This window comes from Zosterops lateralis, assembly GCF_965231275.1.
Source record: "Zosterops lateralis genome assembly, chromosome: 3".
Taxonomy (NCBI): domain Eukaryota; kingdom Metazoa; phylum Chordata; class Aves; order Passeriformes; family Zosteropidae; genus Zosterops; species Zosterops lateralis.
In genome coordinates this window covers 25,414,380-25,440,348 of record NC_139764.1, presented here as the reverse complement: position 1 = coordinate 25,440,348, position 25,969 = coordinate 25,414,380, and the positions used below count along the sequence as shown (strand labels likewise).

At 43.7% G+C, this 25,969-nt stretch overlaps 2 protein-coding genes across 2 annotated transcripts in view; one reads left to right on the top strand and one right to left on the bottom strand.

The window, feature by feature from the left end:
- Window positions 1-1,440: 1,440 nt before the first annotated feature.
- Window positions 1,441-23,980, top strand: MRPS18A (mitochondrial ribosomal protein S18A). Its single transcript, XM_083857086.1, has 6 exons — window positions 1,441-1,962; window positions 2,133-2,164; window positions 5,585-5,689; window positions 13,542-13,665; window positions 14,460-14,526; window positions 23,186-23,980. The coding sequence occupies exons 1-6, from the start codon at window positions 1,863-1,865 to the stop codon at window positions 23,328-23,330; spliced, it is 573 nt and encodes a 190-aa protein (XP_083713212.1). The 5' UTR covers window positions 1,441-1,862; the 3' UTR covers window positions 23,331-23,980.
- Window positions 23,422-25,969, bottom strand: part of RSPH9 (radial spoke head component 9) — a gene marked incomplete at its 5' end in the record, with an annotated part of 20,512 nt that continues 17,964 nt past the window's right edge. Inside the window, one exon of the mRNA XM_083857085.1 lies at window positions 23,422-25,489. Coding sequence (XP_083713211.1) covers window positions 25,329-25,489 — 161 coding nt within the window. The 3' untranslated portion in view covers window positions 23,422-25,328. The remainder of the gene's footprint in view (window positions 25,490-25,969) is intronic.

Genomic DNA, 25,969 nt, shown 5'->3' with positions numbered 1-25,969 from the left:
CCTGTGACAAGAAGATCAAATTATACTTTACAATAAATTTTACGTTTATGTTGCAGTTCACATTTTGCGCCACGTTTTAGATACAAACTCAGAAAAACGTACAGAATATCTTGGATGAGCACTGTTGACCACTGATGAAACAGAACAGCATGAATGTCCATCAGGGTACATGACTCACAAGTAATTTTATTTCACTCTGTTAGTTTTCACTTTCTGGATTTTTTTTTAAGAGTTGAAATGACAGAAAACAAACAAGCACTTGGAGAAGCTCCATGAATGACCTTTGCTCTCAAGTACGGTTCAACTCAAGTACGCTCTTCACGATGATGCAGCATTACCATCTAAGACAAATTGTTGGTATCTGAAATCCCAGTGGACTATGGGGGTCTGAGCGAGCACCCCTAGGCTACCTTCCACCAAAGGCAGGTGTAAGAAGTCAGCAATGAGGTATGCTAAGAAAGATGATGGGAAAAGTGATCTCTCAGCAGCCTTCAAATTGTCAAAGGCAAGCAATATTGAAACAAAAAATGGAAAGTGTTTTAACTAGACTGACTGTTTACAAGAGTTACAGCCTGGACACGCACTGCTCCAAACTGTCCCCTGATGAAGCACTGCAGGAACAGGCAGGAACCTCAGGATCCTTGGAACATACAGATGTGACACTGGTGATTTGAAACAAAAGCAAGCCTACAGCTGGCTTGGAACCTTGATGCAGGAGGCACTCCAGAGCCCATCCAAACAGAGGAGCCATCTAGTTGAGGTAATACTGCCTCTCAGCCTTCCCCCACTGGAGAGACAGGAGATTCAGGAGCTATGGCAGGACTATAGCTCAGGTCTCTACAACACAAAGACACCACTACCTCTAGATTTACCTCCATCCTCCTAAACATGAGCGAGTGTGTGCCCAGGTGGCCAAGAAGGCACCTGGCCTGTATCAGCAATAGTGTGGCCAGCAGGACCAGCAGGGCAGTGATTGTCCCCCAGACTGGGCACTGGCAAGGCCAGACCTCCAGTGCTGTGTCCACTCTGGCCCCTCACTGCAAGGAGGACATGGAGGTGCTGGAGCGTGTCCAGAGAAGGGCAATGGAGCTGGTGAAGGGCTGGAGCTCAAGTCCCATAAGGAATGGATGAAGGAGCTGAGGGTGTTTAGGCTGGAGGAAGCTCAGGGGAGACCTTGTCACTCTACAACTCCCCAGAAGCTGTAGCCAGGCGGGGATTGGCCTCTTCTCCTCAGCAACCAGTGCCAGGACAAGAGGACACAGCCCCAGGCTGTGCCAAAGGAGGTTCAGGTTGGACATCAGAAAGGGTGATTCGATATGGGAATGGGCCACTCTGGGAGGTGGTGGAGTCACCATCCCTGGAGGTGTTCAAGGAAAGACTGGATGTGAAAGCCAGTGCCACAGTCTAGTCCCCATGGTGGCGTTCAGTCATGGGCTGGACTCGATGCCCTCAGAGGTCTTTTCCAACCCAGCTGAATGTGTGATGTTGTGATCCCAGGCTGATGCCGCCGCCAAAACACTCAAGCCTCCAAACAAACCAACAAAACAACAACAAAAAAACCAACCAACCAACTAAAAAAAAAAAAAAAAAAAAAAAAAAAAAAAAAAAAAAAACCAAACAAACAAACAAACAAAAACCAAAACAAACAAACAAACAAACAAAAAAAAAAAAAAAAAAAAACAAAACCAAAAAAAAAAAAAAAAAAACGAGGAGGAGGAGCAGCCCGCGCAGAAGACACTGCAGGCACTACCCTACCCCCGTTCCGCCCTTGGAGCCAGGGCGGGGGGACGCGCCCCGAAATGGCGGCGGCAGCACCGCCCCCGCCGGCGGAAGCGCCGTGACGGCAGCGCCGCCCCGGGAAGATGGCGGCGCCCAGCCTGCTGCGCGGGGGACTGCGGCGGGTCTTCTCCGGGCTCCTGGGGAGCCGCTGGGCCGCGCCCCCGGCCCGAGCCCTCCGCCAGGGTGAGTCCGGAGCGGGCTCTGCACCGCCCCGCGCCCTGGGGCCTCGCCGCTGTCTCCGAGAGTCGGTTGCGGTCACTGTAACTCGCCCTCTCCCCCCACCCCCCAAAATGCTACTTCTCTCAGGCTGTGTGGGTCTCATTCTGGGTTCCCGTCTCTTCTTTCTTTTGCAGTCGTGGAGGTGACTGAAGGCAACACGACCACAGTAAGTCCCTGCACCCCTTTTCCTTGGTATCTACCTTTGCCGTGGCTTCTCCCTCCCTCAGCCATGTGTGTCCCTGCCCTACCCCACAACAAGTAAAGCAAAAAAAGGCGATGCTTTTCCACTTGAAAAACCTCTCCGGGCGTGAAGGCAGAGCCAAGGCAGGAGCTGGTAGCGAGTGCAGGTGAGCAGTGGAGGGTTTGGCTGCTGAAGGAGAGGACCATCACCTGTTGCTGGTGGCAGAGCAGTGGCTCCGGTCAGGGCCACCGGTGAGCACCAAACCCCTCCCGCTGCCGGGTAAATCCCTCACCAGCGGCATTCGGGATCTAAAACACCAGAGACCATTCTTCAGACGGGTTCGCTTCCTGCACTGGTACCATTTGGCATCGTCACGAGTGTGGACAGGCACAGGGGAGGATTGCTGGGGCTCTGTCACTTCATCCTGCGGTGGCAGTTCGGTGTGGCATTGCAGGACTTGTCTGTACCCCCCGCATGGCACAAACATCTCACGCCTTTGGTCTGTGTTGTGTTTGTGTGTGCCGTACTGACTTCAGGTGATACAAAGCTTCTGTCCTATAACACACGTGGTAAAAAAAAAAATATATATATATATATATATATATATATATATATATAATTGAAAGGGAAATTTTCAAAGGAAGACTTTAAATACTAGAGGAAAACCACTCCTGAAATAGAAGTTTTGAAGTAACTGATAAAGAAGAGCGTCTTCTCAACTGCAGTTTAAGATACAAAGGAAAAGATTAAAGCAGTAAAATTAGATTTTTTTTTTTTTTTTGGCTAGTTAGCACCATCTAATCCGTTATACTTTTATCAAGAGAATTGTCATTTTTTAGAAGCACTGAAATTACTGAAGAGGAAAGGAGATTGCATCAGTCTAGTCACATTGGATATGGCAGTAGCACTATATGCCTTGGCTGGTGAGAGATAACACAGTTATTTTGATATATATATATTAGATGAGAGTGAAGGAGGAATTTGGGAATAGCTAGAAAAGGGTGCATTTAAATGTTAATATATATATACATAAATAATAAGGGGATGGACTATTTTGCTTGCTAATGAAACAAAAAGCCTGCTTGTTCATGCCTTTGAAACTTTAAGTATTTTTGTCAGAAATATATTTTGTTGAAAGTTTTGCTGTATTTGTGTAAGCAGACATTGTCATGTCTGAAACCTGCATGGAGCAGATAACTTACTCTATTTGATGTTACATATCTAAAATACCTGGCAATTAGCAAGATGTCATAAGACTATCAACAAAAAATAAGCTTAAAGTGTGACAGTAGGTATGATGGAAAGTGTCTATTTCTTGCCTCCAAGTGCCAAACTTTGTCTTTGCCCAGAGACCTGAAGAGTTTACAAGTGTGATCTGAAGTTGTTTTAACTGAAATAAGGGGAGTGTGCACACCAACAAAACACAGTCAATGGATTGCTGTATTTTGCACTCTAATCAGTTTCAAAGGGGATGTAAATTATATTCTCAAAAGTCCAAAACATAAATTGGAGCTTGAAGTAGAAAAAGTAAGGTTTACATTAGCAGAGCCCTTTATGAAAATAACTCTTTCTGGAGATCTGGATATATTTGCCGTGTAATATCCTAGCATCAGTCTGGAATCCATCAGTCCCCCTAGATGTGGAAAATGTCAGAAATGGTGTAAACTGGCAAACCAAAGGGCTGATGTGCTTCTCAGTGTATCCATTGGTCACTCCATTTATCCTGCCAATTCTGCATTAGTCTTCCCTGAATCCATCTTTCCCTGCTCGTCTTTCTGTGTCCTCGTTTTTAATCAGTATTGAAGTGTTTGATGTGAACCAGTTAATTAATCCCAGAGAAATACAGATTTGTCAGCACACTGAGAATGTAGAGCTCCCTCTTAGTTGTTTAACAGAAAAATAGCAGCTGAGTGGATTAACAGTATTGAAGTCCTCAGCAGTTGGGAAATAATTGCCAAAACTTGTACACTGAAATTTATCTCAGGAAAATTTGATGTTGACGTAGCATTCTGAGTCTTTATTTATTTCCAAGATGGAATTACAGTCATAGTGCAGTCTGAAGCCAGATTTCTGCCAGACTGGCAAGAATCAAGACTAGATACACCAGCTTCCCTGAAAATAACTTTACTGATTAATAGAAGATTAGGTACTGGCCTACATCTTATATTCATAGTTATTTGTTTTTGTAAAACTGGCTGTTGTACTTGTGGGGGTAAGAATCTTTCTTAAAAATTGACAATTCTGTCTGAGGTATTGAGATGCTTAACCTCAAGTACCTTACCTGTTTCCATTTTATCATCAGAAAGGCCGAAATCTGGCATATAAAATAGTCCTGTGAGTCCAGCTGGATGCCAGCTTTCCATGCACACTTACAGGAAAGGTCATGCTTGTCTCTTCCCAGATTTTCAGCCACAGAACCTGATGGTTTCTTAAAAGTAACCTTGCATTCCACCTATGTTTTCTTTTCATACTCTGATGCTTGCACTCTTTGAGGCTGACAGTTGGTGTTCAGAATCTGCTTTTAATCTGAATTTGACCAGAGAAAACTCAAAAATATCTTGGAGAAAAAAAACCCAAAAACTTAGTTTTATTGTCTCTTCTGTTTGTTTGTTAGGGTGCAATTAGAGATAGCTCTTCCTTCCATTAGTGAGTCCTCAAAAAAGAAAAAAAGACAAGTGCACATGTAGATAGACTTTGTATTTCTAACACTTCTACGATTACACACCTTGTACATCTCTTTGCATGTTACTTGTCGGAAAATTTAAGTCGCTTTATAGTGATGTAGAAAAGATTGTTTTATACTCTCATAAAATAATTGTTCTGAGAATTAAACTGGATAAAATATCGGTATTAAAAAATAAATCTACAAGCCCCACAGACATTTCCTAACTATCATTTCTTAAATTGAAAATTTTCTCAGAGTTTTCCTTGCTGGTGATTTATAATCCAGCAAGCCCCTGAATGTTTTCAGCTATAACATGCATCTGCTATTCTGTGACATTCTCATATTCCCAGAAAAAAAAGTTATTTTAAAGCTTTTGGCTAAAAGGCCTCTACACTTTCAGGGCATGGTGGTTCAAAAGAGTACTGCAATAAATGGAATTCAGGTGAATGTCAGAACTTCGTACTGACTGTCAACTAGTTTACATTTAGAAAAACATACACAAGAATTTGCTAAAGGGTTTTCTATGCCCTTTGAATTTCTCCTTCTTCTCCCAGTCTGTGGCATAAGCATACCAAAGGGCTTGTATCTGTATGAGAGTGAGTTGAATGATGCAGATACTGTTCCCCTTTTATCTGCACAGAATTGGTCAGTGTACTGTGGACTTGATAAAATGTATTCCTTGAGTCACAGGTGTGGGTAGAGCTGTCAGCTGTGCCTGATGCTTTGAATTTGTTTCCTAGATTGAAGGGAGAATTATAGAGGATGCTGAAGCACCACCCCCTCCAAACCCCTCTGGCCAGTGTCCCATCTGTCGCTGGAACCTGAAGCATAAGTATGATTATGTGGTAAGTTTAATTCCCCTAATCCTCATTGCTAGACAAGTATTGCTTTTATATCCACGTACCCCACAACCTGCCCCTCTCATCTTTTCCTGGGTGTAGGAAAAATACTGAACTCCAGCTCTGCTTCTCTTGGGTACAGCAAGAGTCTCGTACACAGTAACTGTTTGCCTTGGCTGGTGGTGTTCCTGGGAAGAAGGATGAGCTTGTAACAAATAGAAGGTTTGGAATTACTCACATGGCCATCTGATCTGAAAAAGCCATATAGCTCTTCTGTGCCCAGCTGCCTTTCACCATTGCACTTCACAGAGAATCAAAACAGGAATGTAGCATTTAGTCGGTGGATACAGACCTAGCTCCAGAGAGGCCAGAAAACTTGACTGAGTCAATTATATGACTTCAAGCACTACGATTTCTCATTTGTCATTGTCTACTAATAAGTTAATAACTGTTTCATACAGCTTGTAAAACTCTTTATGAGTATGAAGGACAGCATATGTTTTTACTTACTTTGCAACAGAAAAAACAGGTTTTATTCAAGCATTTTGCAGGAAATGCTAATGAGAAGTTTATTAACTAATGAGGGGATAACTAACACGAAACCTAGACTATGGGAAGGAAATCCCGTGTGCCTTATAAAACAAAAGCACAACAGTCACGAACACTTCAGAATAAGAAGCGTGATATAACAGATGCAGAATGTAACTTTACAAGAGGTCATGCAAACACAGAGTTTACAAAAGGACTAAGTTCCCCCCTTGCATGCTCAAAACCCAGCACTGGAATTAGAAAAGAAGAAAACCAGACAGGAACATGCTGTTACTAAGATAAGGCAACAGAAAACTCGGAATAAGCTAATGTCAATAGGATTAGAGAGGGGGATACAAATACATTGGGGGAAAAAGAAATGTTTGTGAGAAGGGCCATTAATGAGAGGAGAAGGGGACTGAAAGCCACACTGGTTGCAAAATAACTGAGCTGCTTGTGTGTAGTCAGAGTGTACACATGAAAAGGAAAAGTTATGTTTTAATATCTGTATATTGATGGCAATCCACAAATGTAAAACAACAGGAAAAAACAAATACAGAAATAACTTAAGCATTGAATTAGGTACAGACCAGCAGACCTGGATTGTATGTTGCCTCAAGGTCTGAAAAAATTAGCTAACAAATACATTACTTCACTCACAGGATTTTTTTGAAGCATGAAAAAAAAAAATCCTAGAGAATCATCAAATGGTTTGAAAACAGAAGTGAAATAGTAAGTAGATAAGAGAGGAAGGAGAATGATGCTGATGATTACCAATTGGTAAACAAAATGTTGCAAGTTCCAAATAAAAGGTGTTAGCTAGGAGTAAAAGCAAATAGCCTGTTGGATAGGACTAATTAAGACTCATGAATTATGAAGAATATGAGTACAGCAATAGTACCAGATGAAATACTTGCAGTTAGTCCAGACAAGTGAAACAACAGATGTGAGGTGTAAATGAAATATGTTTAGTGTCTTTCAAAGCATGTGTTGCAGAAATGGAGGAATTTAGAATCCAGTGTTGTCAGTGATGCTTACTCAGGCTGGGTGCTATATTAAACAGTGAAATAAGCTGGGGCAGGGGAATATTTAGTGTTTTCTGGCCTGGTTTCTCAACAGTGTGTGAAATCTGGCAATACAATGAATTTTCAGATTATAATAAATATGGTGAAATGACAAATACTGTTAAGGCTTCTAAATTACTACAAAACCGGATCATGTCTGTTTTGTGTTGCACGTGTTCAAATGCAGAGATACCTTGCAATTCTTTTTCATGGTTGCTGAATTGTGTTGTGATCAAAACCAGCTAGTTAGTTGCTCTGGAAAATACTTTTTTAAGGTTCATACATTTTATGTGACTTTTAAATGCAAGAAGTAAACAGCATCATTAAACTGGGTGATTCTAGAGATTTACAGAAACCATTCCATGAGTCACACATTAACAACCCTTGAGAAACTATAAACTGATGTTCATGGATGAAATAAGTTATGGCAGTGGATTGCATCTTGGAAATTTATATATAGACTTACACAGACTTAGTTCCTACTGCCGTGTGTGGTAGAAGACTCCACTGAGTATCTGGAGAGATAATCCATCAAGAACCAAAGAAGTTTTAGACAATGTGATTCTGTAGAGTCTGAGTTCAAGGATTAGAAATTGGTCACAACAGACAGTGTGAAACATGAATTTTATGTGTGTTTGTAGAGTGAACTAAGTTAGGAGTTTTCTTCAACACTTCACTTTGATTCTTAGATCCTGATTTCTACTGTTCAGTAAGGAGGCAAGAGAAAACTAAATGTGAAGAGACATTCTGTAGCCAGTCTTGAGAATCATTGCTAAGATAATTTCTAGGAAATCATGGTGCTAAGAGACAATCTAGGAACGTGTCTATCCCAGCTGTCACTTACATTTTGAATGCATGTGCATCAGTGGACATGTCCAATACTCCTTCTGGACAAAAAGCTAAAGAGAGCAGTGTGAACTGGTATTTTGGAATTGTAGAAGTTTCTTACCTCATATTTACAAGCTTCCCTCTCTGGGGCCGATAAGAACTAGGAGAAGTTTAAGTTCTGGATTATACCACTTCTCTGGTTGTGTAAATCCCTTATGTTTTTGAATGCTTTGTACCAGTCACAGATTTTCAGCATTTTAAATGTTAAGGTGAATTAAAATCTCCCTTTCCTACACTAAAGCACTCTCTACTGTTTTATTCTTTGTTGTAGCCATGATGAGCAGCAGAATCTTGAGATGCTTAAGTACCAAAGTGCAAGCATTTAATTCTGTGGGCAATTTAACAGTGGGACAATTTTCTCACTGATGGTTAATTGTCCTAAATGTCTGTAAATTGAGAGCAGCTATTTTTGTTAAAGATACAGCCTGGTTCATACAGCGTAACCTATAAGCCGAGCTTGGTGAGGGATTGGAATAGATGGTGGTTCCTTTGAGATTGATAAGCTGAGATCAGTCGGTTGCACAGAAGGGAAAGTGTGAGCTTTTTTGCTTGGGACGCTTGTAATTGGACTGAATGAGGCACTATGAAAAGGGAAGTGTTGAATTAGCCCCTGAGGGAGTTGAGTAATATGACCTCACAGGACTTTCCTTTTGTCATGTGCAACTAGCACAGTCTAAAGTAGTGGCATAATGAGTTACTCTGGCTGTCAGAGAACTGGGGGACCAGTGTCTCCAAAGTCATTAATCAACTGAGCAGGCATTGTGAGTGCTAGCAGGTCATGATTCCAACCTGCCTCGGCTGTGGTGTAGGGGGCTGCAGTTGTCTTTGCCAGTTCAATCCTGATCCTCTGCTGTGGCTCAGGATAACAGAGTTTAAGATAAAAATTCCCACAGTTTGTGGTCTGCGTGTGTCTGTCTGTCCAATGAAACGGAGATCTCAGTTGATGTTTTTTCATAGCCATCGGAGATAAATTATTTTGGTCATTGTATGGATGCAACTGGATTGAAACCCGCAATTCTGTTACAAAATGTGTGGAGAATGGTGTACAGCTCCCAGGAGTAAGGGAGAAAGGAAAAACTAGACTCTTGTATAACTGGAAATAATGACAGGCAGACTTGTCTGATACAGCTCAGTAGTAATTTGGCTGCACAGATAGAACTGTTCTTGTAGTAAATCAAAGTTTTAATGAATCACTTGTCAGTCAAGGATCTTGCTTTTCAAAGTGCCTGCAGACATTAAGATGCAGGTGCCTCTGCATTTTGGTTACCATCTATTCACAAGAATGTGTGGTATACAGTGCTCCATCCAGCAAGTTTGTCCAGCCCTTTTAGAAGTGGAGGCTAAACTTGTTTTTCATTTCCCCCCCTTATCCACTTCAAACACCATTAGTTTGAGTAGGCAGTAAATATGTCATCTTGCTTTGGCAACAGTTAGGGGAAACTGAACTGCAAGCTTTGCCTATTAGCCCTAGATTAATTCAGTCCAAGTTGTTTTCATCAAATGCTGCAGATTACAGGGGTGGGAATCTGGGTCCAGCCTCATGGGAGCTGTCCAGTGATTAAAGCAAATCCGCGGTTACAGGCTTGGCTGTCCACTAGCACAAAATGTGAATTTCACAGAACATGACGGTACCATGAGAACTTGCCAGACATATTTTTTAATTTGACCGCTCCATGTACTTGTTCACTTCCCACAGCTGCCCCATGAAGTTGGCTGTACCTGTCTGCCTTCTCCCAGTGGTAAGATACATCTGTGTGAAGACTCTGGGAGAGGCACCTGGTCTATTAACTGTGGGGAATCTTCAAAAATGGACAAACCTCTGGTCAAGTGCGCAGCATTTTAAGCCAAGCGGCGTGACTGTAATTTGGAGCTGTAGCAGCTGGGACTTGACTGATGATTTCAGTCAAGAAATGACTGCCACACCAGGGTGTTGGTCAGTTGGTGACACTGTTGGTCAGAGATGATAACAGAGAACAGATTTTCTTGATTTTTTTTCCCACAGGGAGAAAAAAAAAAATTATCTCCATTTGCTTCCCACCACCCCCCTTTGCATGGAAACACTTGATAACAAGCCTGTGACTCCATGAGGTGTGGTGGTAATGTGAGAAATCACTTGGACCACACACACTCCCTTCACATGAGTGTGTGGCCTACTTAGACTTCCATGGCTGCAAAGACTGAAACTGCCTCAAACTTGCCATCAGCTCTCTTCTTCCTCTTCTCCACAGAGTAATGCAGCAGGCTAGCAGCAAAGTCTTGCAAGTTTTTGTCCTTCTAGGCACTTGGAGCTGAACAGCCCCCTTAGGGAAGTATTACGTGCTAAATGGCAAATTGAGCTGTTGGCGATTTGAAGATCCAGACAGCTGAAGAAGAGGAAAAAGGGGGATGGAGTCTCACTCTAGTTTCCTGAATCCAATCCAGTGTATTTCAGGAGTGGTCAAAAGTCAGTGCCCTTGGACTGTTTGGCTGGCCTCCATCCAGTTTCTACCAGTGCAGCTGGCACCATCTGGTCCCCTGGTTCTCCTTGGCAGGCCATGTTTTAGCTGGGCTGAGGGACACTCTTCCCTTTCAACCATCCCAGACCTCCCAGGAACATGCTGCTAGTTGTTCAGCTGGGCTTTTCTCCTTCTTTGGATACAGCATCGTTCTGTAGGTATTATTGCAAAATAATTCATTTTGTATCAGGGAGACATTAAAGTCAGTGTCTAAATGTCAGTGGGCATACATGACATGCTGTGTTTTCAAAGGAGCTGGATCTGAAATTCAGTCAAGTAGACAAGTGGATGCAGAAAGAAAGCCAGGTATGGGAAGAGGGAAACTGTGTGTCATGGTGATATTAGTGAGAATGGTATTGATTTGGCGTGGGGGGTGGGAAGGACAAAAACAAATCATAAAACCCTGAAACAAAAACCCTCAACATTTTTTCTATAACACTTGTAACCAACATTTTGTCCCAGGTGACTGGAATCCATTTTTAAAAAGGGCAGAAAGGAGGAAGCTGAGAACTACTGATCTATCAGCCTCACCTCTGTGCCTAGGAAGATCACAGAACAGCCCCTAGAAGCTGTGCTAAGGCACATGGATGTCAGGGAGAAGATTTGATACAGCCAACAAGGCTTCATCAAGGACAAGTCCTGCCTGACAGACCCAGTGACCTTCAGTGATGGAGTGACTCCATCACTGGACAAGGGAAGGGCTTCACATGTCATTTATCTGGACTTCTGTAAAGCCTTTGACATGGTCCCCACAATATCTTTCTTTCTAAATTGGAGAGAGATAGGCTCAATGGCTGGTCTGCTAGATGCATAAGGAGTTGGTTGGATAGTCACATCCAGAGAGTAGTGGTCAATTGCTCAGAGTCTGGTTGACATCAGTGACAAGTGGTGTATGTCAGCGGTCCTTAGTGGGGACCAGTTCTATTTAGTACCTTCATTAATGACATAGGCAAAGGGATTGAGTGCACCTTTGTCAAGTTTGCAGATGACACACCTGAGGGGTGGGATGCCATCCAGAGGAACCTGGACAAGTTCAAGAAGTGGGTCTATGGGAATTTTGTGCAGTTTACAAGAACACGTGCAAAGCACTGCATCTGGGTCATTGCAGCCCCCATCAAGACAGGCTGGGGATGAACAGATGGAGAGCAGCCCTGGAGAAGGACTTGGGAGTGTTGCTGGATGAGAGGCTAGACATGACCCAGCAATGTGTACTTACAGGCCAGAAACCAAATTCTATCCTGAGCTGCATCGAACAGAGAGTGGCCAGCACAGCTAGGGACGGGATAAACTTAATGATCTTTAAGGTCCCTTCCAACCCAAACCATTCTAAGATTCTATGACAGTGTCAGAAGGGCATCCTAAATTCCAGCAGCCCCCTTGACAGCTGAGGTGGTCTTATGCAGTGGAGGTGGGTGAATAATTCCTAGTTTGCTAGATTTCTGAATACTCACTTTATATTCACTCATGATTATTTGTGTTTGCAAGGCCAGTAAATGAAGGTAGGAATGCTCCAGGGAGCTTTGTGTAAAAGAGCAAGGATGAGGGGATAGGAGCAAGTCTGTGAATCTGTGAACAGGCAGTCAGGGTCACCCAACATGAAAAGTAATAAGTACTCTTTGTTCTTCCTGTTGCCCTGGCAGGGAGGTGCAAAGTTCTGCCATGCCTCATTTGAACTTGCTCTGTCTGGATGCTCACTGGCAGGTCCCTTCAGCCTGCAGGCTGCCTCTGCATGGTCCTGCTGCATAATTACAAAAGCCATGGAGAAGGAAACTCTTAACCAGCAACAAGTCTGTCAACAGAAGGGAAAAAGCAAGTGTGAAGTCTCTGGAGGCCCTTTAGGCCAACTTATGCTGATGTCAGGATGTCAAGGATGCCTGCTTATATTGGCCTGAGGGACATCTTGCACTGGTGTTGTGTGTGGGAATGGAGAGCGTGGATCTGAATCCTGGGCTCTTGTACTCTGTACAGTTAATGGGACACTTGTGCAACAGCTGTTGCTGCTGTGTTTAAAAATTTGTCATTCCAGCCCTGTGATACTATCTGATCCTAGAGATCCCTTTAATTTTGTTTTTATTAAAATGGCTGCTTTACATTTCTAGAGTTTTTAATTGTAAAGGTCACCAGCAGCGTAGTCTAAATGATTCTTGAATCACAAACAAGCCCTCAGCATGCTTCAAGTGCTCCTATCATCCACCATGACTGTCACAGCCCCACCTAATGCACACACAGTTGAAGGACTGAGTGCAGCAATTTATCCTATTAGTCCTTACTCATCAGCACATATTCTTTTCTTACATAAAGCTTCCTCATGCAAGATCTTGGACCATTTCCCTGCTCCCCACCCCTCCAGAGAGACCTGAGGGAAGCTCCATCATGGGAAATTAGATAAAAGTTTGAGGAGTAGATAGCACAGAACAGTCTTGCTCGGGGGAACAAGGAGGGGGTCAGAGGTGATTTAACATATCTGTGAACTTTAGGACAGCAGCTGTGATGGCATTTCAAGTTGTGTAAACAATATCCATCTGTAGGTCTTGTGTAACTCTGCCTGAGTACCTAGGACACATTATCTTAGCAAGAATCTTGGAGCAAGTAGTGAAACAGTGAAGGAGCAGGGCTTGCAGCTGACATCATGTGTTTACACTAGTGAAGTCAGAGGAAGACTCAAACCATCTGAGTGACCTTACTAAGCGAAGCTGGCAGGCAGTGACAGCAAGCAAAAGCCACTTGTTGTCAAGCCGCAGACAAAGTGCGTAGGGAGGATTCATTGTTTTGTTTTATGTTGCTCTGAGTTCTGTACACAACACAAGGCTCAGCACAACACCTGAAGTCACAGCAGTGAAGGTAGCTGGGACACTGATGGTTTTGCCCTTCTCTCTCCCTCAGGATGTGTTGCTGCTGAGTCAGTTTATCCGTTCAGATGGAGGAATGCTGCCACGAAGGGTCACAGGCCTCTGCTTGGAGGAGCACAAGAAGGTTGCAGTCTGTGTGCAGATGGCTCACCGTGCAGGTACATGGCTCTGCCAGAGTTAACCCCTGAACTGCTTGAGAAGGGTCTCCTGCCCAGTTGGTGTAGCTCAGTGAGATGTCATTGTCCAGTCACCCAGCAAACTCGTTATGGTCCAAGTGCTGGGACAGGGTGATGGAACAGAGACTACTTGTTCTGCTTTCTCTGTGTCCTGACTCCTGCCTTGACAACAGACATTTATCCCTGTAGATGAGACAAGCGTTGCAGAAAGATCTGGGAAGTGGCTCAGTCTCCAGTAACTAATGATTAAACACCTGCTTCTGAAATTACTTGATTTACCTAAGCTTGACCTACCCCATTAGTAACATGCAACTCTGCCATCTGCCATGTGGTGACTTCTTTACTTCTCCCTGCCAGCGGGACCCTGGTTGATGCAGTCAAGAGTATTGTGCTGATCTTTATGCCTGGTACCTGAGTTGTATCCAAGTTAAATGGACTGAAGAATTTTAATAGTCAGATTTTCCATCCTGGAGATGGAATCTGATTGGACACCAATGCCCTCTGTCTTCTGTAAAAGCCTCTGTGATGAGCCCAAGTGACAGTATCTTTGGTGTGTATTTCCTCCCTATACCCAGCAAAACTTCCCAGCTTCTCTAGTTGGGATGCAGGTTCAGCAGTGACTAAAGATAAAATACCCTTTCTATTTTACTTGAGCTTTTGTTGTGCTGTCCCAGTAGTGACCTGGGTTCCCTGGCTTATGAGATGTAATGTGACTTCTGAATGCAATAGAAGCAAAGAGACACTGCAAAATATTCTCACGTCCTTTTCTGTTTCAGGTTTGTTGCCAAACCACAGGCCTCCACTTCCTGAAGGGCATATTCCAAAGAAACCCAAGCTGAACAGGTGAATCGTCTTGTCTTTCCACATTTCTCTTTTTCAGGATTAAATTGGAAAGGGAAAAGCAGTTCCTTACAACTGGGTGAGAAATGCCTCAGGCAGCAGGGTTCATAAAGAGTACTCAGCATTTTGGAGAAGATCTGTCACAATATTCACTTGGCAGTCTTTTAAGGACAAGTTGTATCTCATATGAACCATTTATTCACACAAGATTAGAACTGTCACACATGTTAGAGTCTGCCTGCCCTTCCTCAGCTGTGCTCACCTCCTCATCACTGGCAATCAGTAAGGCAGTCACAGGAGGATGCCACACATGGAGTCACAGCAGCACAGAGTAGCTGAGGTTGGAAGAGGCCTCTGAAGATTGTCTAGTCCAAGCTCCCCACTTAAGCAGAGTCACCTAGAGCAGCTTACTCAGAGCTGTGTCCAGCCAGGTTTTGAGTATATCCAAGGTTAGACCTTCCCCAGATTCTTCTGAGGGCAGCTTGTTCCAGAGAACCAGCCTCATACAAGACAGTGTTCTCTTACATTCAAACAGAATTTCTTTTTTGATTTGTGCCCATTGCCACTGAGCACCAATGACTGGGGAGAGCCCACCCCTCTCTTCTTTATACCCTCCCTTCAGGTACTTACAAACATTGGTAAGACCTCACTGAACCTTTTCTCCAGGCTGAGCAGTCCCTTCTCTCTTAGCCTTTTTAGCCCCCAGGAGCAGGAGGGTGCCCAGTCAGTGATAGCAGTAGTGAAGGGGGAGGGGGGCCTGAGCAGCCGGCAGGGGCCCATCACAGGCCTGTTGCCTTCTGCCCCATCCCAGTTTCCTCCAGTCAGTGATTTGCCCTCTGCCTGCCCTTCCTATGCAACCGAGTTTCCTCCCCCTCCCCAACCTGAATGGCCTCTGGCCTCTGGTAGGCGAAGGCAAAGCCTGCAGGCACCTCCTGCTCTGTGCTGGGCACTTGGAGGTGCTAATCCCCTGTTTATAACCTCACACTCTGTTTCCATGGGGATGTCAGAGTAGTGTATGAACCTCGCATTAGCAAACCCTGGGGTTACCAGAGGCCATGGGGCTGTCGCTGGGAGAGCTGAGACTGGAAGGCTGAGGATGGCTGGAGACTCCTGCATTTCAGGCCTGACTCTACAGTGGAGATTTGAGAGAGGCTCTTGGAAGTGCTGGCAGGCTGCATAATGGCTATCAGTGAGGGTCAAATTAGAGGACTCTGATCCAGCCCTGTAGCCATCAGATGCTTCAACTGTAATAACTTCTTACTTGTGTCTTACAAGTCTTGGGGGATTCTTTAGTATCTGTGTCTTATCTGGCAGCTGTGGTGTGGAGCACATTATCTTGTTATCCTTCACATTGCAATCCTGAGTAGCAGGTTGAGACTGGAAATGGTAAATGCAGTATCTTGCTGGAATCACACCAGGACTCCAGATCTGATGCCCTGACTCTTACAAATTGTTCGATAGGCCTTTAGTAAGAACAAAGAATGAATACCTCCAGATACATTCTACATGCAAGTAGGTGTGCTACACCTCTAAATTAATTAAATTGGAGATTACTGCATTGCTAGCCACTCCCTACACTGCCTTTGTTTTTCTCTTCCAAAGAGGGAATGTAGCAGGCGTGGTGGAAGCAATTTAGAAAAAGACAGCAGAGCTGTTTGCTGAGGGTATGGAATAGCATTGAAGTAGGTAGACTTTGGGTGGAGAACAGAGAATAGGATCAAGAAATGGGATTGAAAGTTTTCTTGGTGGGGCTGACACTACACAAATGAGTTGCAAGAGCTAAGATAAAGTGCAGGAGTCCTTCAGGAGTGTTCTCCTGGTCCCTCATGATACTGTCTTCTCAGCCTGCTGGAAGGGGAAAGCTCTTGTGTGTTGGAGCCTTGCAAAATCTTGGCCATTCTGTATGAGTTTTGACTCTGTGAACCCACACCTGAACTTCCCTCATTGCTCTCTGGAGCAGTAGCTGGCATGGCATAAGGCAGGAGTAACAAATTGCTTCCTTCCTCTAGCCTGAAGTGCACCCACATACTGAATGACTGAAGTCATTTAGCTGGTACTTATTTTGGGAATGAAGCCAGAGCTCTTATCAGAAGTTTCCCACATAAATGACTTGTCCAGGCTTACCTTGTTTTTGCCTCTGTACTTGTTTCCAAAGCTTCCTGTAAGTCTGCGGTAATTTCGGAAGCACTCAACCTGCGGTGCTGCCAAATGCAAGTGAGCTGACAGGGGAGAAAAGGGGCAAAAGTGGGCTTAAACTTTGGAGTGGAACAAGCTGCCTTGTTCAGTGCCATCAGAACATGTCTGGGTCATCCTCTAAATGTGTAATATCAGGGCTATTCACCTGACTTAGCTTGTCCCTTCATTGTGTTTATGTCTACTGGATTTTTAAGTGCCAGTTCAAGAAGGGATCAACAGGATCTAACGAGAGCCTATTACAGCAGGCAGTGCATTACACAGTTAAGTGATGTATTTCCCAAATCTTCGAGCTTCATCTCTTTTTGAGATCACTGTATTGGCTGTTCTAGCCATCTTTACCACTCTGCTTAGATGAGAGGTAGCAGTGCCTTTCTGCACTGCTGCTATAGCCCTGGGAATGACAACAGGGAGAAACTGAGATGCCTCATAGTATGCTTGGGCTCCTTGTTAAAGCTTTTCCCAGACAAAAACACAGGGAATGTAAGCAATCTGCTGTCTGTCTCTTTACTCTGAATAGAGAAAGTTTTTATTTTTGTAAAGGAATGGCTTCTGAGAAGTCACTGTCTACTCCAGATGTTACCTCACACACTCCTGTGGGAATTTCTAGTGTCTGGGAACTGCCTGCCATCTTATATTGAGCTGAAGAATGTTTTGCTCATGGTAGAGCTCTTGACATACTGCACCATCAGCTGCTAGAATGACAGGATGAGAGCCTAAGATAGCCTTAGGAACTATTCCACTCACACCATCTGAGACTGAAGGAGATTCATCACTTCAGTGTGAACTGGAAGTTTGAGCCCAGTGCCTCTGCCATGATACAGACCTGAGCATTGAATTACTGCATGTGGACTCAGAGCAGCAACCCTGGCCTGGCTGAAGTCTGGCAGATTACTTCATTTGGATGAGCAATCCTTTTCACTTTTTTCCTGTCTGGCAAAGTTCTGGCTGGTGCTCCCTGTGGCCAGGCTTCTTGCAAGGCTGTGTCAATATTTTGGGGAGCAGCTTCATTTGTTTCTGAAAGAGGGACAAATGGGCCTGATGAAAAAGTGATGTGTCCCTTAGACAATGTACAGGTGTGACCACTACAACACATCAGCTACGTGGGAGGAACTCTATGGCTCCTGGGCAAAGGTACTAAGAAAGTATATAAAGGACTGAGGAGCTGCATTAATGTATACTTTTGAAAGCACTAAAAAAAAAAAAAAAAGCTGTTCCTCAGCTATATTTTTACTGCAGTTGTGGCTGTCTTGGGCAGAATGTTTGGCCCATGTCACTGTCACCCTGATTAAAGTGAGCCTGCTTCAAATCCAAAGAGTCTGGCATGCACTGTCTAGCACCTAGCTGGGATTAAAAGGTATCATGCCACCATATGGAACTATCAGCAAACTGCCTTGTTTTAACAAGGGTCAAGGGTGCTGACATGCCACTGATTTAATGTTGTGAAGTGTGGATTTATCATGCTGAACCCCTCTGACTCTCAAGAAGGTGCTCTTCTGGTGTTTATTCAATTATGTTTTCCAAAAAGCAGAATTCCTGCTCTGTTTTCTGAACTAGTTGTACTATCTCAATTGTACGAACTTTGGACATTCCCTTCTACGTGCCCCGGATTTCTCTGCAAAGAGATAAGGTCTTCCCTGCTTTGCACTGGGTTATTTGGCAGCTGGCCTTCCTCTACCCACTCCATCTCCTTATCCTGTTTCCACTACTGGAATTCAAGAAGAGCAGAATGCTTTGAGAACATCAGATCTGCAGATCCTGCCTCATGCTTGGTCATTGTCTAGCATAGTATGGAATATTCATCCATGACGTGATGTAACGCAGGAGAGGAGATTGGGAACTGCAGAAGAAGGCAGAACATGGAAATGAAATGCTAAGCTTTGTGGTCCTGAGGTTGGTAGGAGATGTATAAGAACACCTTGTGGTCAGAATTCAACTGGGAAACATTCCACATCTCTCTCTTCTATACCCTGCAGTTGGGACACTGTCCAGGTGAGACTTGCCATGATATTTCTCATTTCTTGGACTTCAGTTCTTTGCCTTTTTGCTTTCTGTCTGATTCATTTTTGACAGTGATAGCTCCTGAATGTTACCACTTAACTGCTTTACTAGATACGGTTCTTTTGAAGAAGCAGCCATGGGAGTAACCCACATCATCCATGAACTCTTGAGTCTCCTCACCTTCTTTTACATATCATTTGCCTGCAGAAGTTGGACATTGAAAACAAATGAAGTTTACCTTGTCAGTGCAGAATTACTCCCTACAGTTCATTTTCCTCATGTTTGGCCCAGTCTGGGGTTTTCACTCTTTCCAGGGGATCATTCCACAAGCAAATTTGTCTTACAGCCAAGGATTGTTCCCTCATCCTCAGCCTGTGTTCTCCCTTTCAAAACTTCCTGCTGTTATTTCTGCATTTTTTCATGCTCCAGCCTGGCATGTTCCAGTTAAGTGCTGCAGCAACAAAATATTTTCACTAGCCTGTGAGGCTGAAGAAGTTCTAAGAGATTTCACCAGCACTGTGTAGGGTGACAGACTCCAGAGTCTCCAGTCTCCAGTTCCTATACTCCAGAGTCATGTGTGCAGGCCACCACACACTACAACCATTTGGGAAACCGTCAAGCTCAGCTGTAGGTCAAACTTCTTCCTTTCAGTAATGGAAACCTGAATAGCTCAGCAGTTTTCTTTTCAGCGTGGAGGTTTTTGCATGGAAAATGTGGACTAACAGTCTATCCAGAAGAGTCTCTGAATTCACGCCAGCATCTAGATGCTCTTTTAATATGAATATAGCACTCATGTTCTTCTGGCAGGTCTGAAGTATTGGTTGAAACACAACACTGCGAAGTTGTTTCCTATCCAAAAGGACTAGGGGATACCACAGGTTCCCTGACTCTGGGGTCTGTCAGCAAGAGGTCCTGTAAGATTATGAAGTACTTGTTTCTGAGTGCTCTGCTGCCACTCCATTTCCAGCTTCCTACTGGAAGAGCATAACTTGGCACAGATAGTATCCATGTCAATCCCTCCTCCATCACCTGAACGGAGGAGTTGCTCTATGTTAAGCAAGAGGCAGGCTCCTACAAATTCCTTCTGAATTACAAAGTTCTCAGGCTCTGTGGACACCTCTTGTCCCTGGGAGCAGAATCTGGTTTCCTTCCTATCAGCATTTCACTTCAGCAGCATGTGGTTCCTCTCATCTGCATGGGAACTGGTGTTGTGCAGAGTGTGAGTATTGAAAAGCAAAGAGCCAGAGCAGTTGCAGGTGAGCAGAGCCAGGAGGTGTCATGGGAAGGGATGTGGCAGGGAAGAGGCAGTCTCGCCAGCACTTTGATCGAGTGCTTCCTGCAGTCTGTAGCCCTCTGCCTTCTGCTCTTAATCCAAACAAAAGCCATATTGAAAAAATTCAGTGAGAGTTCAGAAGTTCAGACTTGAACTGTACCAACGTGGCCTTTGCTTGAGCTCTGTACAGGATTGTGGTTTTCCCATTTCCCTTACCCATGGAAGCCTTGTGCCTATTCCTTGATATTAAGTGGTAGCCTCCAAGTGGGAAGGCATGCCAACTGAATAGAATCCATGAAAACAGACTTCTGCATGCTACAGAGATTTTAGGCTATTAAAATGACTGCAGGTGAACTAACCATAGTTGTTTGCATCCTGCTCATATCTTGCTTTTTCCCATCAGGGAAATCCCATCAGGGTTCCTATCACACTTTATCCAAACTACTCATTTCTGCACTTGGAGTCTAGGAATTCTTGTTCTTGCTCAGGACCCTGCCATACTCAAGGGAGCAAGCAGAGCCCCAAGATGAGTCACAGTTCCCAGGACTGGCAGTTCTGTCCCCCTTTGCCCAGAGTGGGAGCTGTGGACACTGAGGTGACAGGTTATGACACTGCAGACCAGCAGCATTTGGCATCCACCTGAAGGGTTTGTCTTGACAACCTTCAGCTACTTGAGAAAATTCAGACACTGCCAGTGTGTGTTTGTAGGTGATTATAAAAACTCCTCAGGACAAACCTTATTAGATACAATGAAAATTAGAGAGACTTGGCTAGAAAAAGGTGTACCCTACCTTACATGGACATGGATGGCAGAGTTTGCAGGAAAGTCCCATGAGCTAGGCTTTGAAGCTCTCCTATGTGAGTTTTGTGGATTGTTTTTACTCACAGAAAAAAAACCCCAGATCTGTGAAATCAGTAGGAAATGGAGTTAGTCAAAGAGGAGAAGGAACTTTGTAGACTGACTGCTCCCAGGCATCAGGCTTTTGCACTGCTGAATCAAGGTAAAAAAAAAAAAAAAAAAAAAAGAGGCTGCAAACAAAATAGGACAAGTTTGAGTTTGGGACAAAGCAAGTATTAAAAGCCCTAAAAGCAAATGTGCTCCAGGAAGGGAAAGCGTCCAAATGTCTGTTTCAGCTAACAATGAAAAGCCCCAGCCTGCAGTCCCCAAAGGAAGCCAAAAGCCTGGACCAGAGGGCTGGATTAGACCTGCTCAAAAGAGAAATAACAAAAGCTTTAAAATCAGGCCATTACTAAATCCTCCTTCCTATGCAGAATTGGGGTGTGCACTTCCAGCCCCCACACAGAAACAGAGGGATTTCTTAAAAAGCCACTGTCTGTCTAAACCTGCATACAGCATTGATGTGTATCTCACATTCACACATTCACTTCTATCCCAGTGAGATCATTTATTATCACAGGAACACTTTCCCGTAATCGTGTGGACACGTGACTAGAATTGCACTTGGCACATGGATGCATTAAAACAATTTGGGAATTTTTTTCCCTCCTTTTCTGTAAGTGCAGTCTTGCAATACCAAAATTTTTGCTATGGCACCCCCCTTGCAACAAGGGAAATACGAAAAGGATGACCTAGCCCCTGTGCCCATCAATACCCCTACAGCTTCTCCCAAAGGCGCTGCATTGCCATGGTCCTTTGCCAGATTCTAAACTTGGGACCTGTGTTTGGTCTCTCTGAACTCCCCTTGCATGTGAAACTAGAGACAGAAAAGTCTCTCCTACTTCCTGTCCCAATGCTGTTATATAAGGGATTCCACTAATGCACTAGCATAGTACCACAGGTCGGAAGGGATGAGTTTAATGCACGTGTAGGAGAACAAGTGGCTGGATCTTGCTATATGTTGTCACCCAGACCCCTCCTGCTGTTGCTTCTAGGTGTTTTAACTGCCATAAACTCCTTAAAGCAAAGCATTTTGAAAGTGGCTTGATTTCAGAGGCGGAAAGCTCCACATGTGATTCATTTTTCAGTTTGTGCTGTTAGGGAGTATTGAGGAAGAAAAGTGCTAAATGGGCTGCTGTTATGCAGTCCGTAGCTGCCTGGCATCCAGGCTTTCTTTGTAGTTCTCAGGAATGTGCCAAATGCCTTCAAACAAATGTATTACATGGTCTCTGTCCAAAGTTCTTAATATCTCAAATTTGCACGATGCAAATAAAAGGTAAGGAAGCGTTGTGTGGGGAGGATGAGTGATTGAGGTTACATTAAGACCATGGGATTACTCAACAGAGGCATGCAAACATTGCTGGACAAAGTTTATCAGTCTGTTCCAAATTCTAATTTGTTGGAGCATTGTTTGTGCAGATTATGCTAAGGTTTTACTTTGGATCTTTATTGTCTGAAAAGACTCCTCTTTCTCTAAGGACCTCTATTCCCCTCTCTACTGGTAGCAAAAGATTTAAAGCCTAACAAAACTCCAGGCCACCCAGCCACAGGGTAAGGTTTCCAGTAACTGATTCTGGATCTGAAATCCCCTGCCTGTTTGTAAAGCCAAGTCTAAAACTTCAAATGGTGAAAAGCAGAGGATATTTGCCAGACACTGCTCTTCACAGAGATTTGTAGTTGCAATGATAATTCCTTTTTAATACCTCTTACACTGTAGGTGCTGACTTCCTGCACTAGCAAGCTGCAGTAGTGTTGTACAGAGAACACTAGAGCAAATTTGGACATATAAAAATATAAAACTAGGCCAGAAACCCATTCCATGCAGAAGTAATAACTAATTATCCCCCCAAAGTAAATCTATTCGTTTTTAGAAGCTTTCTCACAGAATTTAGCCTTTGTAATTAGTTTACCGTATTGAGACCAGCTGTTGAAATAACATTTCCCCTAGAGGCTGGATGCATTCAGTCTTGGACTTAGTTGCAATGAAGGGATTTGGCACTCCAGTTTAGCTGCAGGTGGACAGCTTGCCAGCAGCCTGGAAACTACACCTGATTTGTTTTGTGAAACTGGAAGTCAAGCAGGTGCCAGTGGGTTCAGTAGAGAGATGAGCTTAGAAATTCCAAAACAAACAAAATCTCCTTTCCAGTGGTCCCTTCTGAATTGAGGGAGCTCTGCTCATGTTTATTCCTTTTATAAGGAGGCATGTTAGGGAGGCAAAGGCTATAGTGCTTTGCTTCTGCTTCAGCTGGAACATTTTCTTAGTCTCAAACTGAAATGTGTTTGTGTTGTTTTGACAGGTACCTGACCCGCTGGCCCATCAAATCTGCAAAACCCATTTGGAAGAGGGGCCCTAAGTGGTGCAAAAAGCCCTTTCCAGTCGGACACCCTTTGCTGAAGGATAATGTCAAATATACACAAAAGCCTCTCTGTTTCAACCACTAGTGGCCAGAACTGGCATACTCAATAAGCACATGTTTTCCACATGTTCTGCTGGGTTTTTTTTTCAAGTTTGTCAATACATCCAATTTTCTTATTCAAAAATTGTCCTTAGTACTCTATATTGTGTCCAGCTGTGATATCTTCCTCTAGGAGAATACAAGAGCCATCAAAGCAAAGTTCAGCATGCAGGATGATTTGACGAAAGCAACGGGCAAAGACTTCTACCTCAAAGGCAGAAAGGATCTGAAGGCTTTTGTTTCTTTATTTTCCACAAATGGGTTTGGGAAAGGATGTTTCCTTCTTTTCCCTGCAGTGAGTGGTGTTTCCCCATTAACGTGTGTTTCAGATTTGCCTCATTTGTGCTTTTGTACCTGTGAGACAGATGGAAGAAAAATCTCTACAGCAGTGTGTTTTTTTAGCAGCAACAGGAAATTTTAATGACTACTGAAATTAATTTTTTTATTATTATCATCTGTATTATCCATCATTTGCAGCAGAACACCTGTGGCAGTGGCAAATAGGTGTGTGTCTTACATGTCCCCTTAAGAATTCCTGGCTTGTGCTTCACTCCTGAATCAACACTGTGTTGACATCCTTGATGACCTGGACTGGTTTATTTTTGCCCCGGCAAATAAATTGTTCATAATCTTCCATGCCAGTGATATGATTTCTTCCTGGGATAGTTTGGAACTGATTATCCATCCTGTAACTAAAAGCTGGCACCATTTCTCTCCCTGTGTAGTACACATACAGATCTTCCACCTACTGACCAGTGCTAATTATGGGCCTGGTATGAAAGGCTTATTAAATTTATCATGGTCATTACTGACCATGTTTTGGCTCCATTTCTTTGGTATTTATCTGGGGGCTACAAATCAATACAGAATTTTTATGTCCTACTAAATCACTTAACCTTGTATTGTTTTTATCAGAATCATCTGCTAATACCATAGCATGGACAAAAGGTAAGGATAAACCTGTATTATCCAGGAAATCAAATTAGATTTAAATAGTTCTTTTTACTCTTATTTTGTGAAATGAAAGCCCTAGATTCAGCCCCTTGAGCTGGCTAAGACCTTTTGCTTTGGGAGACAGAGCCAAGACTTCATTAACCATACTGAGATAAAATCTCTGGCTGTCTCTGTTTTAGAAAGCTTTGAAAGCTACAGCCCTGCAGAAAGGAAAATATTTTTCTTTATTCTCATACATACAGAAGTTACTCTGTCTTCTAGCCCAGGTAGCTCTGCTCAGGGAGCTTTGCTAATGGAGAAGTCACTGGATTAAACCATTGTCTTGAGATTAACCTAAATAAGCACATTGTTCAAGACCAGGTGATGCCCACAGCTATTTTTTTTCCTATAGTTTAGGGACATGAGCTGGAAAGACACCTCTAATTTTGGTGAAAACATCTGAAAAGCAAAATACTCTCTTCAATATGCCTTTCAGAGTTTCGATCTCTTACGGTATTCATCAGCTTTCTACCCTGACTCCCTCTGCTTTTATATCATTCATAGGTGACAGCAGGCATTCATTCATGTTTCCAAATTAGTTCTTGTGTAAGCAAGATGCTTTTGTAATCAGACAGATGGCCTAGGTTTGATTTCTGACCTAGAGCATGCCTGTCAGGGAAGAAAAATGCCATTTGTTACTATCCAAAGGATCCACAGTGACACATTACAGGGAGAACTTGGTGCTAATAACGCCAAGGTTGTGTTCAATCCCCATATGGGCCATTCACTTAAGAGCTGGATTCGATGAGCCTTGTGGGTCCCTTCCAACTCAGAATGTTTGGTGATTCTCTGAATTCAAGCTGGAGTTGAGGGAGGATTACATACAATGAAGTCCTAGGAAAAAAATCAGGGCCAATGTCCAGGCACAAAAGAATCCTGCTCAAAGTGCAGAGGTTACACATTTTTATTAGAACAAACAGATAACAAAATTTCCTAAGAATAAAAATCGAAACCTTTTCTAGTTCTTGAGTCCCTCTCTCAGACAGAAGAGTCACAGCATGAAGGGCAGATCAAGATTCTTCTCACCAGTGCCAAAGTAGACGTAGCCGAACTGCTTGGTCATTGGGACATGGTAGAATGTCAGTCCCAGCCACAGCAGGCTCCGCAGCACCACCACAGTGCCTGCCTTCTCCAGCTGGATACTCCACGAGCCTGTGTGAGAAGATGTGCAAGTGAATCACTGGAAAAGAGAAAGAGGCAGTGTTCCTGCAGCAAGTTATCCTAAGCTGAGAGAAGGGCTGCCATGGGTTCTGCCTGACCAGTTAACAGGGCACAAGGCTGCAGTGGAGTTTGTGAGAGCTGAAAAGAGGGAAGTCAGAGAGAACATAAACCTCGATGCCCTGATTTCCTTTTATCAGTTCAGCACTGCAGGCTGCCCTCGTTTCCAGATGTCTGTCTGGGTTCACATAGTAGCATATTCCCATGCCATGGTGGTAATGTCATATGCGTCACAGGAAGGGACCCACGAGCTCCAGACTGGCACAGCTGATCCCCAGGAGAGGCTGCAGCTATTCTTGACTGTTTGTGAGTGGGCAGCAGTTACTCCAACAAGCTCTGCCACCTACTTGGTGTAGCTAATAGCTACAGAGAGCCAAGATGAGCTACAGCAATCCTGCCTAGGTATGAAATTTG

Bases quoted from the DNA above. Each gene is read 5' to 3' on its own strand.
- MRPS18A (XM_083857086.1), top strand. From the start codon at position 1,863: ATGGCGGCGCCCAGCCTGCTGCGCGGGGGACTGCGGCGGGTCTTCTCC. The intron at 1,963-2,132 runs GTGAGTCCGGAG...TTTCTTTTGCAG, and splicing joins GGCCCGAGCCCTCCGCCAGG to TCGTGGAGGTGACTGAAGGC. The intron at 5,690-13,541 runs GTAAGTTTAATT...TCTCTCCCTCAG, and splicing joins AGCATAAGTATGATTATGTG to GATGTGTTGCTGCTGAGTCA.